Consider the following 13,765-nt stretch of genomic DNA (forward strand, 5'->3'; position numbering starts at 1 on the left):
TTAAATTGATGATTTTCCATGTTTAATCTGACACAGTAAAACATGAATAAATGAGTAAAACTAAAAGCAGATCATTTAAATTGATGATTTTCCATGTTTAATCTGTCACAGTAAAACATGAATAAATGAGTAAGACTAAAAGCAGATCATTTAAATTGATGATTTTCCATGTTTAATCTGTCACAGTAAAACATGAATAAATGAGTAAAACTAAAAGCAGATCATTTAAATTGACAATATGTAGCCCTTTAATATACAGAAATTTGCTGTTGGTGGGTGTGATAGCCTAGGACAAAACGCTCGCCAGATAGTTATCTAAATAGCCCTATGTTGTTAGAAATGACTGTTTACCAGGTATGCGGCGCATCCCATGCAACAAGAGATTAACACGGTCGCCAAATTGCTTTATGTTACACTTACTCTCGCATCAACTGTTGTCTAAACAGTCACATCTACCTACATTAACACATATCCACATTAAAAAAGCTTTAAAAGAAATTCCAACAAAAGGTCCGCTTCTTGCTAGGTAACATTGGGCATTTTGCCCGAAGCATAGGCTAACTTTATGCAAGATTTACAGGTTCAGACACTTTAAACTCTTTGTCAACGTCCCGTTATCCGCTTTAGCGAGCTAGCCGCATCTACCTTAGCGGCGAGCCGTAGTTACACATTACACATTAACAAGCCAAATCGCGCAAATGCCAACAGTTATAATTAAGTAATAGCCATGTCAGTTTCTGATTTCCAGACAATCTTTTATCTTTTGACAATATCGCCACAGCTTCCTACATGCCTAACAAATGTCTAACTAGCAACGGAGGGTGAAGAGAATAAAACTTACGTGATTGAAGAGCAGTAGACAATGACAATCAGCGATAGCGGCCGTCAGTGAAGAGGTCATGAATAAATTAGATGACGTTTACCAAACCTCGCTCGATGATTGGTCTGTTGAGCGCTCAGCTCTGCTCAGAAACGCTCAACCATTGGCTGATCGCTGCTCAACTCTGCTCAACAACGCTCAACCATTGGTCGGTTGAGCATTACCCGGTGCTGTAAGCTTTTGCGTTCTCTCTTTTCACCAGCAGATAACAACAATGTGCAATATCTCTCTTATTTTCAATCAAAGAGCTGAACTCTGTTTCTCCTAGATGTGCAGAAAAAGTCTACAACACCAATGATGATGAGGATTTCACCTATTAAGCACCATTAAAGCAAAAAGGCCACTCTAACACTGACGTCAGACGTGCCTTTCAAATGAAAATCCAACCTCAACCGTGTAGTTTCCCTGCGGGACATACGAGGCGTCACAGTCACTCAAAGATAAGGCCAAAATCTGTGGGATTGAGCCCTGTAACGGCAATTGCCCCATTGTAACGAGTACCAGCAGTTGCTTATCACAACTATAAAAGGCCTGTGTGCGCCCTGAGCCTTCGCTTACGGCCATACCAGCCTGAATACGCCCGATCTCGTCCGATCTCGGAAGCTAAGCAGGGTCGGGCCGGGTCGGCCAGTCGCGTATAGGTGGACTTCAGTGATGATCAGCACCATGGACAGTTTTTTTCCATTTTGACAACGACTATCTAGACGCAGGTTCGAATCCCACTCGGGCCAAAACTTGTAATGCATTATTAAACAGAAATCAATTTCTTGTTCATTCTTTGTTCAAATTATCTTTAAAATGAATGGCAGTAGTAATGTTTTTGTTTTTTTAAGTAATTTAGGACCTTAAAAATAACCTAAAAGGTTCTTAACTTAAAGGCAGTGTAAAGACGACTATCTAGATGCAAGTTCGAATCCCACTCGGGCCAAAACTTGTAATGCATTATTAAACAGAAATCAATTTCTTGTTCATTCTTTGTTCAAATTATCTTTAAAATGAATGGCAGTAGTAATGTTTTTGTTTTTTAAGTAATTTAGGACCTTAAAAATAACCTAAAAGATTCTTAACTTAAAGGCAGTGTAAAGAGACAAAAATACTAAAGCAAATGTCATGACATGTTATATCAAGTGCTTGACTTACTCATGGCTTTTAACCTACTGTATTACAGTTTTGTTACTCTATTACAATTGGATTGCAATTGTAATGACTTAAAACGTGTGTATTTAATTTAACAACTTTTACTGCTCACTACACATTATTGACTTATTAATGAGACATGTAGACATTAGTGAATGGAATGTGTTATTTATTAACAGACAATGTGTTATTTATTAACAGACAAAACAGAAATAAAAAACTATATACAATGCCTATAAAAATTATTCATACCCCTTGGATGTTTCAACCTTTTTTTGCTTTAACACATGCAACAAAAGGGTGAAACATCCAAGGTGTATGAAAACTTTCAGTCAGTTATTTGCCTTTTTCGGCCTCCCATCTCTGTTTTTCAGCTTCATAAAAGGCTGACTCCTGGAACTCTTTCCAGGTCATTTCCTTCTCCATGCCCTGGTCTTTGTAAAGGGAGAATACTCTGCTAGGGCAGTAAATGTACTTTCCTGCTAATCCAGGAAACCCAGTGTGGACATGGGGACTGTAAGGGCCCTGCTTCAGTTCCATTTTACAAAATCGACACTTGCGACCTGTAGGCTGGGGCTCAGTCCTTTTCCTCTTCTGCTGCCCTTTCTCCTCCACCCTTTTCCTTGTGGCCTCCAGTTCCCGCTGGAAGAAATCGGTTTCCACAAAGTCTTGGAAAGGCATTTTTGAAGTTGTCAGACCTTCAGCACCATAGGTTTTAAACACCTTAGTGGAGCAGTAAAAGTATCTGACAGGGCCTTGCTGGTAAAAGAAGTGGATGGAAGAGCCATCATTCTCATACCTTGACTTCGGCTGGCCACAGGAAAGACACGTTTTTGTCAGTTTCTTCTTCTGTGCTGGCTGTTCTTGCTGCTGCTGCTGCTGCTGCTGCTGTTGCTGCTGCTTCTCCAGGATGCTTTTAACTATTTTTTCAATTGCATCTTGAGATGGAGGTGTGGCGGGTGGAGCTGGGTTGACTACTGTCAGAGGCATGGTAACTACTGGCACACTGGTGGTGTCACTGCCCTCTGTAAGAGAGTGCCAGAGTTCCTGCCTCTCCTGCAGTTTTTCCGGGCTGGTGTTGATAGATGAGCTGGTGTTGAGCATCTTGCAGAGGTGCTTAAGATACTGGGAAATATGCAATTTTGTTGTCGGGTGGAGCATGCTGTTTGGGTCTGTGCAGGAGTCGTGAACGAGAGCTGCATAGTCCTGGTCGACAAGCTTGAGCATGTCCTTCTGTCCACGGTGTTTGTGAAGTAAGCCATCTATAGCCTTGGTCATAGGGGCTGGCCAGCGCTTGTGGTCCAACACAAACACCCTCCCACCAGTCTTCACAGGTCCAGTACGAGCAGCAGTTGCTGAGGACCGCAGGGGCAAACAAGGTGGATGTATGGTTTCTGAAACAACAAAAGACAGAGTGGAATAAGTGTTTCTGGCCCCTGGAAGGAAAAAAAAACTAATTTATACACTTGCATGGTTAGTTTATGTAAAGTCTGATCATTGACAAATTAATTAAGGCCCTAATATTGTCACAGCTCTGATTTTTAAAACAAAGGCACTGCTACTAATGCTGACGTTTTGTCCACTACTTTGTCTGTCTGTGATATGCTTACCTGGCTTTGTCGGACGCTCGGTAGTTATATGTGCAGTCACATCTTGAGCAGCAAAATCTGCAGGAGGGCATGCAGGGAACTGAAACAGCTTGGGTGGAGCCATGGAAGATGACTGGAGAAGCTCAGACTGGGCAGTGAGTGGGCTGCTCTGAGGAGGTTGATTTTGGGCGTGGGCAGAGTCGGTTTTGCTCCTATGTTTATCCCAGTCTAGAGGTACTGGGCGGCAACCAGGCTCAACATATTCCAGGCCAAACTTCTCTCCGGTGTCTCCACTTGTGAAATGAAACGCAGGATACTTCACGTGACCCAAAACACGTTCAGAGACTGCATTCAGTTCTGTCATCAACACTGGATCAAAGACAGCCGGGAGTTGAACACCTGGCTGTTTCAAGTCCACCAGACGCTGGTAATTCCACCGAGCCACACCAGTCATCCCCTGAGCTTGGAACAGCTCTGTTGAAACACGAGTTCCTGTGACCCACTGGGCTTGGTGGAAATGGTAGCCCTCCTGCTGAGATGTGCCTCTGATAGGGATCCACACAGGAACTTTAGCTCCTTCACCCTGCACATGGTTGAGCTGGAGTGTTCCTCCGTGCCTGTACAGGATCCCACCTTCCACCTCTGGATCACTGAGGCAGCCTCGCAGGATGTGTACCCGCTGTATCCGCCATGCCTTCAGCATAGAGGGCTTAAAAAGAGGAGCACCATTGGGGTCAGTCGCAAGATGGAAGTGCTGGAAAACTCCCTCGACTCTCTTGATGAGCTCCTCCGGCCCTGGAATTCTGGTCCTGCAGTGCTCACGAATGTGCACTTTAGTTGGGTTTGCAGGCTGAATTCCACAGAAGGCATAGGCGTCTTTAAGCCTCTGTAGGTCTTCCTGATCCACCACGGAAAAGGCTGCAGACAGGAACTGCGCAAAGGAGCTGTACAGGGGATGGTGCTCTGACACACACTCACGGAGGAACCGCCTCATACAATGGAACAAATCCAGCTTGATGTTGATGTTGGTGTTGTAGTGTGACCTTGATGCACATGTGTTTAACAGGCTACCAGAGGTGGCCTGAGCAACAATGGCATCAGTTGTGTTCCAAGCATTCCAGTTGAGATGCTCTCCTGGAGCAGATTCTGAAACTTTAAATGCTGCACAGCAATCCCTGAAAGAAAAAAAAGGAGACAAGGTATAGCCATTAATATTAAGGCAGTCTTGTGTGTGTAGTCCAATAAAAAGTATTCTTATTAACTATGAATGCAAAGGGAGTTTTCGTTCATCAAACTGGAAACATAAAATGTGAAAAAGAAATATAAGTTGTGATTATGAGCTGTTTGTGTCACAAAAGCAAAAAAATATTGATCATCACTCACCTGTCTACCCACTGGTATTGGGCCTTCTCTATGCCTGCAGTGCTGTAGTGGTGTGCTAGTCCCTCATACATGGGCTTCAGTGACTTCTCTGTCTCCGACTGCACCATCACCCACGAAAGGATCATCCAGTTCTCATTCATGACAGCATAGGAGGACATGGTCCCGGATGAAAAGGTGACCTTCCTTGCAACTTTCCGCGTGTGGTCTGAGCGGAAAGCCTGTCCAAAGCTGCCCTGAAGAAGACTTTTGATGGCCCCCTCTTGGTGTTGGTACTCATTCAGCAGGCAGTCAGTCAGGTAGTGTGCAGACACAGAGATCCCGTTCCAGCCGTCTGAATCACTGTACTCTCCGAAAGGAGCTGGCTTGCTTTCCTTTCGGATGTATTCAGTGATGGTTCTCTGGCTGTACTTTCCAGCCTCCCCATCCATGACGTTTTGGCAGCTGAGGAGGTAAGCCAGGTGAGCACGCTCGTACTTGAGGTGCATCATCTCCGTGATCTGCTTGGCCATGTCAGTGGGTGAGTTCCCCGTGCGCCTGAGCTCATCCATGACGGACTTGCAAATTGCCTTCTTATAGGTGAGTATTGCTGGTAGGATGTTTGTAAACCTCCTGGGAAGTTTTTCCAACCACAGTGGGTTGTCAGCATACCACCTCTTCCGGCAAACTTTGCAGCACAGCCTGGATGAAAACAGGTAATACTGCCCAGTGATGCCAACGATGACACGGGGTCTTCCAACACCTGCAGAGGCAACTTGAGGCTGAGGACAACCTTCAATACATGGCAAAATGTCGTTGTTCCTCAGCCTTGCCATTAGGCTGTCATTTTCTGGCTTCCATATGAAAAAGGGATGTAGCTGAAAGTATTTTGCAGATGGAAGATCATGGCTACTGTCAATCAACTCTGGCTGGGGAGGTAAACGCCACAATGACAGCATCTTCATGGGGTTACGCACAGGAATGGAGCCTGGCCAGAGACCCATTGATTCCAGTTCCGTCTTCATCCAGATCCTCTGCTGCTGTGAACAGTTCCACTGACTGACATCATGGTCATAGCCAGGAAGCTTTGGAGGAGGAATGCTGGGGACGGCTGATGGCTTGGGTAAAGGCTGACCTAGTCAGACAAGATTAGACAAAGCAAGTGATTAAGATTTAGTTTGTTAGCTGATTTTATCTCTTTGGCATTCACACAACCAAATTAAAAAAATGTATATACTCACTTTGAGCTTGCTGTGCAATTGGTGGTTGCAGTGGCACTTGACTGGGCTCTGTGGATGTCTCAGGAGGCATCTGGGTCTCTGAAACCATATAAGCATAATAAACACTTAATTATTATTCACAGTAAGATAAATAAATGTAAAATGACACTTAGAATCTATGCAGTAGTCCTTAAAACGCCTGTACATTGCAGTGCTGTTTACATTTTGTCCTAAAGCTGCGCTAGTATATGAATTACAGTGATTAAACTGATTTTAAAGGATTTACAACAGTTTTGGTGGACACTGCATATGGATATGTTTAAGATGCAAACACAGTTAAAATGATACACACCTGGAACCGTGACAGTTGTCTTTGTTGGCAGAGGACATTCCGTTTGGGGCAAGAGGAACATCAGCTCCTTAGGCAGGGGCACTGGTCTCTTTACTGCCGGCAGAGCTGAGGCTGCATGGAGGGAAGGACCACAACAAGTAATGGTTTATAACGGACAAAAGCAGAGGCATTATAACAGAACTTCACTTCAGTCGGTGTGGACTCTCTAGCAGATGACACTACAAAAGGAACTCTTGTCAATTATTTATATTTTGGCAATTATCAAAAAATGGCGTTAGTCAAGGCACTCATGATTTGCTTCACCTGCTCGTCTCAGCTTGATATAGTGAAAGACTTTTTCTCACATGAATATGTAAAGAAAACATTCATTAACACAAATTAATTTTTTGTTGTTGTATGGATTAATATTCAGTATTCAGTCATATAATTCAGCCTGAGCAGGGGAAGCAACATGGCACACTGCAAACACATGCATTCAAGTGTTAGTCACCACAGCAGTTTTAGCATTTTATTCATATAAGGAAATAAGGAATGATACTTACCCTCATCATGACTGGAATCAATTCATAGTCACTAGGACTCTTAAGTAGAACACCAAAACACAGACACGACCAGAACGTGGTCAACCTGAGACACGACCAGAACGTGGTCAACCTGAGACGGAACGATTTAAGACATGCTTCAGTTTGGGATAAGAATTCATGTTCCCACAGTTGTCTATCGACAACAGGACGTTTTTGGGTAAGAACCTCTTTCTGTTCCTGAAGCCTCTTGTGGTCTGGCAGCTGAGGATGTTGCAGGAACGGCTACATAACACAAACAAAACATTATATATATTATATCATGAATATATCATATATATATATATATATATATAACATAAAAAGGAATACACAGACTATACCGTAAATAACTTTGAATCTTAAGGCAGCAGAAAAACAAATAAATAAAAGAAAACACATATTTACTCACAGCTCTCCATGTGATGCTTGGAAGGAGAGATACTCAGCATCGCTCTCTCCAGCTCCATATCTTCATCCATCACTATAATGCAACACACGAGGATTAGAATAAAGGAATATGTCTTCACAATACTTAGGCTTGTACGACCACCACAGACATGATGGGAGTTTATTCCACTTGCTGTACTAAAATACCATGAAAGCATATACATCTTTTTGACAAAACAAATGGAAAACACAACCTACCCATAGCTTCAGCAGGAGCTTGTGAGGCATGCTTCATCTGAGAAGAGGCAGAGGTTGAGTGTTGCTTCTTCTGCAGGTATTGTTGAAGCTTGTGCATTTTTGTCCCTGGAACACAGCTTTTCTTGAGAATAAAAGCTGTGTAACCATCATCCCTACTGTCCCAGATTTCTCGCCAGGTGTTTTTGGCACGATAACCAAAACCCACCAGCTGGTCATCCTCTGATGCTGCCATCACAACTGGTTTGGCTGTCTCATAGTTCAGAAGGGACTGGATCTCTGCAAAGCTAAGGGCATAGCTCAGAAATGACAGTAGGCTGTCCTTGCTATGCCCCTCTGCCATGAATAGTCCTGCAGCCTCTTTTTCTTTTTGCTGGCTCTTGAGTAGGTAGATGGTATATCCAATATCATTCTCAAGTAGCCAGCGGAAGGACTTCCCTTTGTACTTTCCAAACTGCAGAATGTATTCTCCGAACACCTCAGTTTTATCTGACGCATCCCCTCCTCTCTGACGGACCACAGTGAGGGCATTCTGTCTGACCAAATCTGCCTTTACAGGTGCCGACTTGTCCTGTAGCGAAGGGTTGTCCTTGATGACTCTGGCTGCATCAGTTGGATCCTGACGGAGATATCCAAGTGGTCCTTTGCGGAAAGAAACAGTCATTCTTCCAGGGAAAAAAGACTGTTTGTGCATTGTAACTGTTAAGAAAAAAAAAGATATATTATTAGTATATTAATACATTATAGACATGCATTGTTTGGGTCTTAATGAAGAGCAGTAATTAGGAGATATACATCTTAGCCCTAGGCCCTTTCCCTGTCTGGGTTTTGTAGGACAAAAAATGTAATTCACAATAGTTATATTTTTTCATTTTATATCTGATGTTGTTGATCTTTTGAGTAACTTGATTAAAGGCCTGCCTTTCTGTGTGTCTTGACAATTAGCTCTCTTTGATGAGTCAGACTGCACTTCACTGATAGCTTTGAACTACACAAGGAGAAGAACATGAAGGTGAAGGTGTCCCCGGCCTAGTGGGGGAGGGGAGTTAACACTTAAACTGTTGCTGAATCTCACAGCTATTGCCAGGTCATGTGACTTAAGAAACAATGAAGTTTTTGAAGTATTCAGATCTTTTACATCATTAAAAGTAGCTATACAGCAGTGTAAAACTGACCTGTTACAAGTAAAGTCCTGTATTATACATCCTGCTTAACCCTTTTTGACCCAAAATAATTTTCATCACACCGTTATTAAAGGTTAACTTTCATAGAATTGACCCTCTGCATCCTTTATGCATAAAATACATTTCACACACACTGCTACACCTGTATAAGCAGGTGTGTTTGTACTGAACAACTAAACAAAAAACAAAAGTTTAGAAGAAGCATTATGGATACGCTTGAGTACAAGCTGCTGAAATTGTACTTAAGTACATTACTTAAGTACAGTAGCCTACTAGTAAATGTACATTTCACAACTGGATGAATGAACAGCCAGAACACTGTCATAGTTTTTTTTAACGTTATATCTCACGTCCTTAACATGTCTCATTACAACACGAAAGTAACTCTGATGAGGGAAAGCAGTAAAAACGCTCGGGCTAGGATCTTAAAAGTCCATCTGTATTTTTACTGTAGGGCTACTGTATTTTATTGTGAAGGACAGAAGTACGGTCCGGGTGTGTTGATAACGATGGTTGATAACGGTGTTATTTATTCGGCTTACCCAAAAAACTCAGCAGCCCCCATTGTTTTACAGCGAGGGGATGCCAGTGACAGATGTGGTAGAACGGCTAATTCACCGGCGTTAGCGTCTTTTAGCCGACTCGGGTAAACCGGAGGCTAACGTACACGGTTAAAACCATATGCGGTTTAATAGTATAAGAATGACTCCATGTTTGGTCAATAATCATTTTTCCATTCATCATTAATGTAGGTTAACTTACCGTTTGGCGTAATTTCCAGGCAACGAAGGTTAAGGTGCTGTCAACTCTTCCTCTCTCTTCACTCTCTGACAGCGAGATGCCGGAGGCAACAGGTTTTCTAAACAGCGCCCCCACAGCGCATACTAGAGGCCAAAAATATATTACATCGGTAGTGGTTTAGCACTACCATAGGAAATGAATGGGATTCGGTTTAGGGAGTTTTAGCTAAAGAATCCCCGGCGGCCGCGCGGAAGTACTTGGATGGGAGACCGCCTGGGAATACCCGGTGCTGTAAGCTTTTGCGTTCTCTCTTTTCACCAGCAGATAACAACAATGTGCAATATCTCTCTTATTTTCAATCAAAGAGCTGTACTCTGTTTCTCCTAGATGTGCAGGAAAAGTCTACAACACAAATGATGATGAGGATTTCACCTATTAAGCACCATTAAAGCAAAAAGGCCACTCTAACACTGACGTCAGACGTGCCTTTCAAATGAAAATCCAACCTCAACCGTGTAGTTTCCCTGCGGGACATACGAGGCGTCACAGTCACTCAAAGATAAGGCCAAAATCTGTGGGATTGAGCCCTGTAACGGCAATTGCCCCATTGTAACGAGTACCAGCAGTTGCATATCACAACTATAAAAGGCCTGTGTGCGCCCTGAGCCTTCGCTTACGGCCATACCAGCTAAAGTGGTCGAAGGAAAGTTTGGAAGGTGCAAGACGCAGAGAGCGAGGAGCTGAAAGAATTTGGATAGGTAAAAGAGTTGTTTTTTTTTGTACTGCATTTTTGTACGGAACCGGCTGCTGAGGCGAGGGAGACGGGCGGGCGGTCGCCGAGGCCCGCGGCATGGAGCCAAGGCAGAAAGGAGGGAACGACGGAGCTAGCACCAGTGCTAGCTCTAGTGCCAACACAGCTGCGGGGGATGACCACGCTGGGGAAAAAAGAGTGGCGACGGACAGGTTCTCAAAGGAACTGACGGTGTGTGTTGAGGTGGAAGGAGACGAACCGATGACGACTATGGAGATCCTAAGAGCGACGGCGGTCAACTGCGGAAAAGTGATAGGCTGCAGGAGGAAGAATAACAAAGCATATGAATTGACATTGATTAATGAGGAGGTGAAAAAGAAAATAATGGACGGATATAAAGTGGGGAAGAACAGGGTGATGGGGCGAGAAATCGCAAAGAGCGAAATGACAGTGTCATTTTTGAATTTAGCTGTATATATCAAAGACAATGAAATTTTGGATAAACTGAAGATGTGGGGGGTGGGGGCGACCTCAAGCATAAGAAGAAGGGTGTGGCCCGGCACCGACATAGCGGATGGAACAAGATACATGAGGGTCCGGTTCACGGAGGAGGTGCAGTCGCTGCCATACTCGACAAGATTCGAAACAGAAGATGGGGCGGAATATTTCCGCGTCATCCATAACAGACAGGTGAATGTATGCAGACTTTGTATCCAGCCGGGCCACATCCTTCGGGAGTGCCCCGAATTTAAGTGCCACAAATGTGGCAAGCAGGGACATTATGCACGGGAGTGCAGGCAGAGGGAGCAGGCGAGCGAGGAGGAGTTTGACGGAGGCGAGGTGGAAGATGTGGAGCTGCAGGAGGACGATGGCGGTGAGCAGGAGAGCGAGGGAGAAGGTGGAGGTGAAGGAGAAGAAATGGAGAGTGCGGATGAGAGCGACGGAGAAGACGAGGGGGAAAAGGGTGAGGAGGAGAAGGAGGAAGGTGGAGATGACAGTGACGGCAACATCAGCAAAAACATTAAAGACAAGGGAAAAAGCTCACCAATAACAATTGGTGAGACTGGACATGGACAGAGTGAAGAGGCGGCGGCCGGACAGTTGGTGGAGGAGAAGAACACTAAAGGTACAGAGACAAGTATGTTACAGGTCATAAGGAGAGGCAGACTTGCCTTAAGAAAAAGAAGTAGTAAAAATAGAAACGAAGCTCCGGAGAGCTTAATGAGAGAGATAATTGCACTAGAGAGTGAAGACGAGCATGAAAAAGCAAAGAAAACAAAAGACGGTAGAAAAGAAAGAAGCGGCAAGTGATGGTCTAGGTGTGTAAAAACGACTTAAAAATATGAGTTATTTTGGTTTCTTACTTATTTTTATGAGTTTTACACTTTTTTCTTTAAACATTAATGGTTTCAAAACAGAATGGAGGAGAGAGAGTGTTTTGAGAAAAAATAAAGCAGAGATAATCTGTATACAAGAAACGCATTGGGAGGAGGAAAATGTGGAAAAAGTCAAGAGTGAATGGAAAGGGGATTTATTTTATAGTAACGGGGGAGCGAATGCAAGGGGAGTGGCTTGTTTTGTACGAAAGAGCGTGTTTGAAAGTGTGAAAGAGAATGTAAGAGACAATGATGGGAGAATGATTGGAATTGAGGTGAGAATGGATGGAAAGACCACAAAGATCCTGAACATTTATGCACCCAATGAGCCTAAAGACAGGGTAGCGTTTTTTGGAAAACTCAAGAGTATTATTGATGGATATGATATAGTTGTAGGTGACTTTAACGTAAAGCGATCTCGTCTCGACGTCTCTCATAGCAATCTATTCAGAAACGATACATCAAGGGGAGTGCTAGAGGAATGCATGAGAGAGAATGGAATGAATGACATATGGAGAGAAAGAAACCCAAATATCAAGGTATTTTCGAGGCAGCAAATGGTAAAAGGAACAACAAGAAAGAGTAGGATTGATATGTTATTTGTAAAAGGAAGGGAAAAGGAGAGTATAAAATTAATAGAATATATAGATAACAACATAAGTGATCATAAAGGCATTAAAATAATATGGGGTATAGATAAAATTAGTAGAGGAAAAGGAGTATGGTGTTTAAATGAAAAATTAATTAGAGAAGATAAATATAAGGAATTAGTTAAAAATTATATATTATGGAAAAAGGAAGATGATAAGTATATAGAAAATACTGGAGCTTGGTGGGAGGAGTTAAAGAAAGGTATAAAAGAGATAAGCATCAAATATGGCACAGTTAAAGCGAGCAATGAAAGGAAAAAAGAGAGCCAATTAACAAAACAGCTAAATGTAGAATTAGGAAAAGAAAGCAAAGGATTGCAAAGTAATGTACATAGAATATTAATGATAAAAAAGGAACTAAAAGAACTAGAAGAGAGGAAGTGTAAAGGGGCGATTGTAAGAAGTAGAGTGAAATACACAGTGGAAGGTGAAAGGTGCACTAAGTTTTTTTTGAACTTAGAGAAGACTAAGCAAAAGAAAACATACTTGAAAGAAGTAGAAAATGATGAAGGTGAAATACTGAATGAAATAAAAGATATTAAGGAAAGGGTGTATGAATTCTATTGTGAATTATATAAAGAAAATGTAAAGGAAAATGATAACAAAGAAGCCATAGATAACATTAGGAATAAAATAAGCAACGAGGCAAAAGAGATGTGTGATGAAATAATAGGTAAAGGAGAAATAGATAAAGCAATTGATAGCTTAAGTAATAATAAGAGTCCAGGATTAGATGGCATAATTAGCGAATTATATAAAGAACTTAAAAATGAATTTATACCTATACTAGAAGTATTATTTAATTGGATGTATAAAAATAAAGAAATACCAGAAAGTATGAAGATGGGAATGATATGCATTATATATAAAAAAGGTGATAAAAAAAAACTAGAAAACTATAGACCATTAACGATGTTAAACAATGATTATAAAATATTAGCTAAAGTAATGGCAAATAGACTGAAGAGATGTATAGGAGCAGTGGTAGACAAGGACCAAACTTATGGCATCCCGGGGAGAGAAGTGGCGGACACAATATGCAATATAAGAGAAACAATAAATCGTATGAGAGAGACAAGGAAGGGAATAATAATCAATTTAGATCTGAATAAAGCATTTGACAGGGTTAATCATGGCTTTTTATTTGATATATTAAATAAGTATGGATTTGGTGATAAATATAGAAACTGGATTAAACTATTATATAATAATGCATATGCATGTATAAAAATAAATGGCTATATAACACCTAGCTTTAAATTAGAGAGATCTGTAAGACAGGGCTGTCCGCTGTCTTCGCTCCTCTACGCTCTGGCCGCTG

General features: G+C 42.2%; 2 protein-coding genes across 2 annotated transcripts; both read right to left on the reverse strand.

Moving 5' to 3' along the window:
* Window positions 1-2,353: 2,353 nt before the first annotated feature.
* Window positions 2,354-6,294, reverse strand: LOC131979303 (uncharacterized). The gene is made up of 4 exons (XM_059343248.1): window positions 6,207-6,294; window positions 4,990-6,100; window positions 3,628-4,781; window positions 2,354-3,411 (listed from the first exon to the last, which is right to left on the reverse strand). The coding sequence occupies exons 1-4, from the start codon at window positions 6,292-6,294 to the stop codon at window positions 2,354-2,356; spliced, it is 3,411 nt and encodes a 1,136-aa protein (XP_059199231.1).
* A 689-nt stretch (window positions 6,295-6,983) lies between these two features.
* On the reverse strand, window positions 6,984-8,406 carry LOC131979304 (uncharacterized). Its single transcript, XM_059343249.1, has 4 exons — window positions 7,746-8,406; window positions 7,510-7,581; window positions 7,287-7,343; window positions 6,984-7,164 (listed from the first exon to the last, which is right to left on the reverse strand). Exons 1-4 carry the CDS (start codon window positions 8,404-8,406, stop codon window positions 7,160-7,162), a joined length of 795 nt encoding a protein of 264 aa, XP_059199232.1. The 3' UTR covers window positions 6,984-7,159.
* Window positions 8,407-13,765: the final 5,359 nt, after the last annotated feature.

This window comes from Centropristis striata, chromosome 10 (assembly GCF_030273125.1).
Source record: "Centropristis striata isolate RG_2023a ecotype Rhode Island chromosome 10, C.striata_1.0, whole genome shotgun sequence".
In the NCBI taxonomy this organism is placed as follows: Eukaryota; Metazoa; Chordata; class Actinopteri; order Perciformes; family Serranidae; genus Centropristis; species Centropristis striata.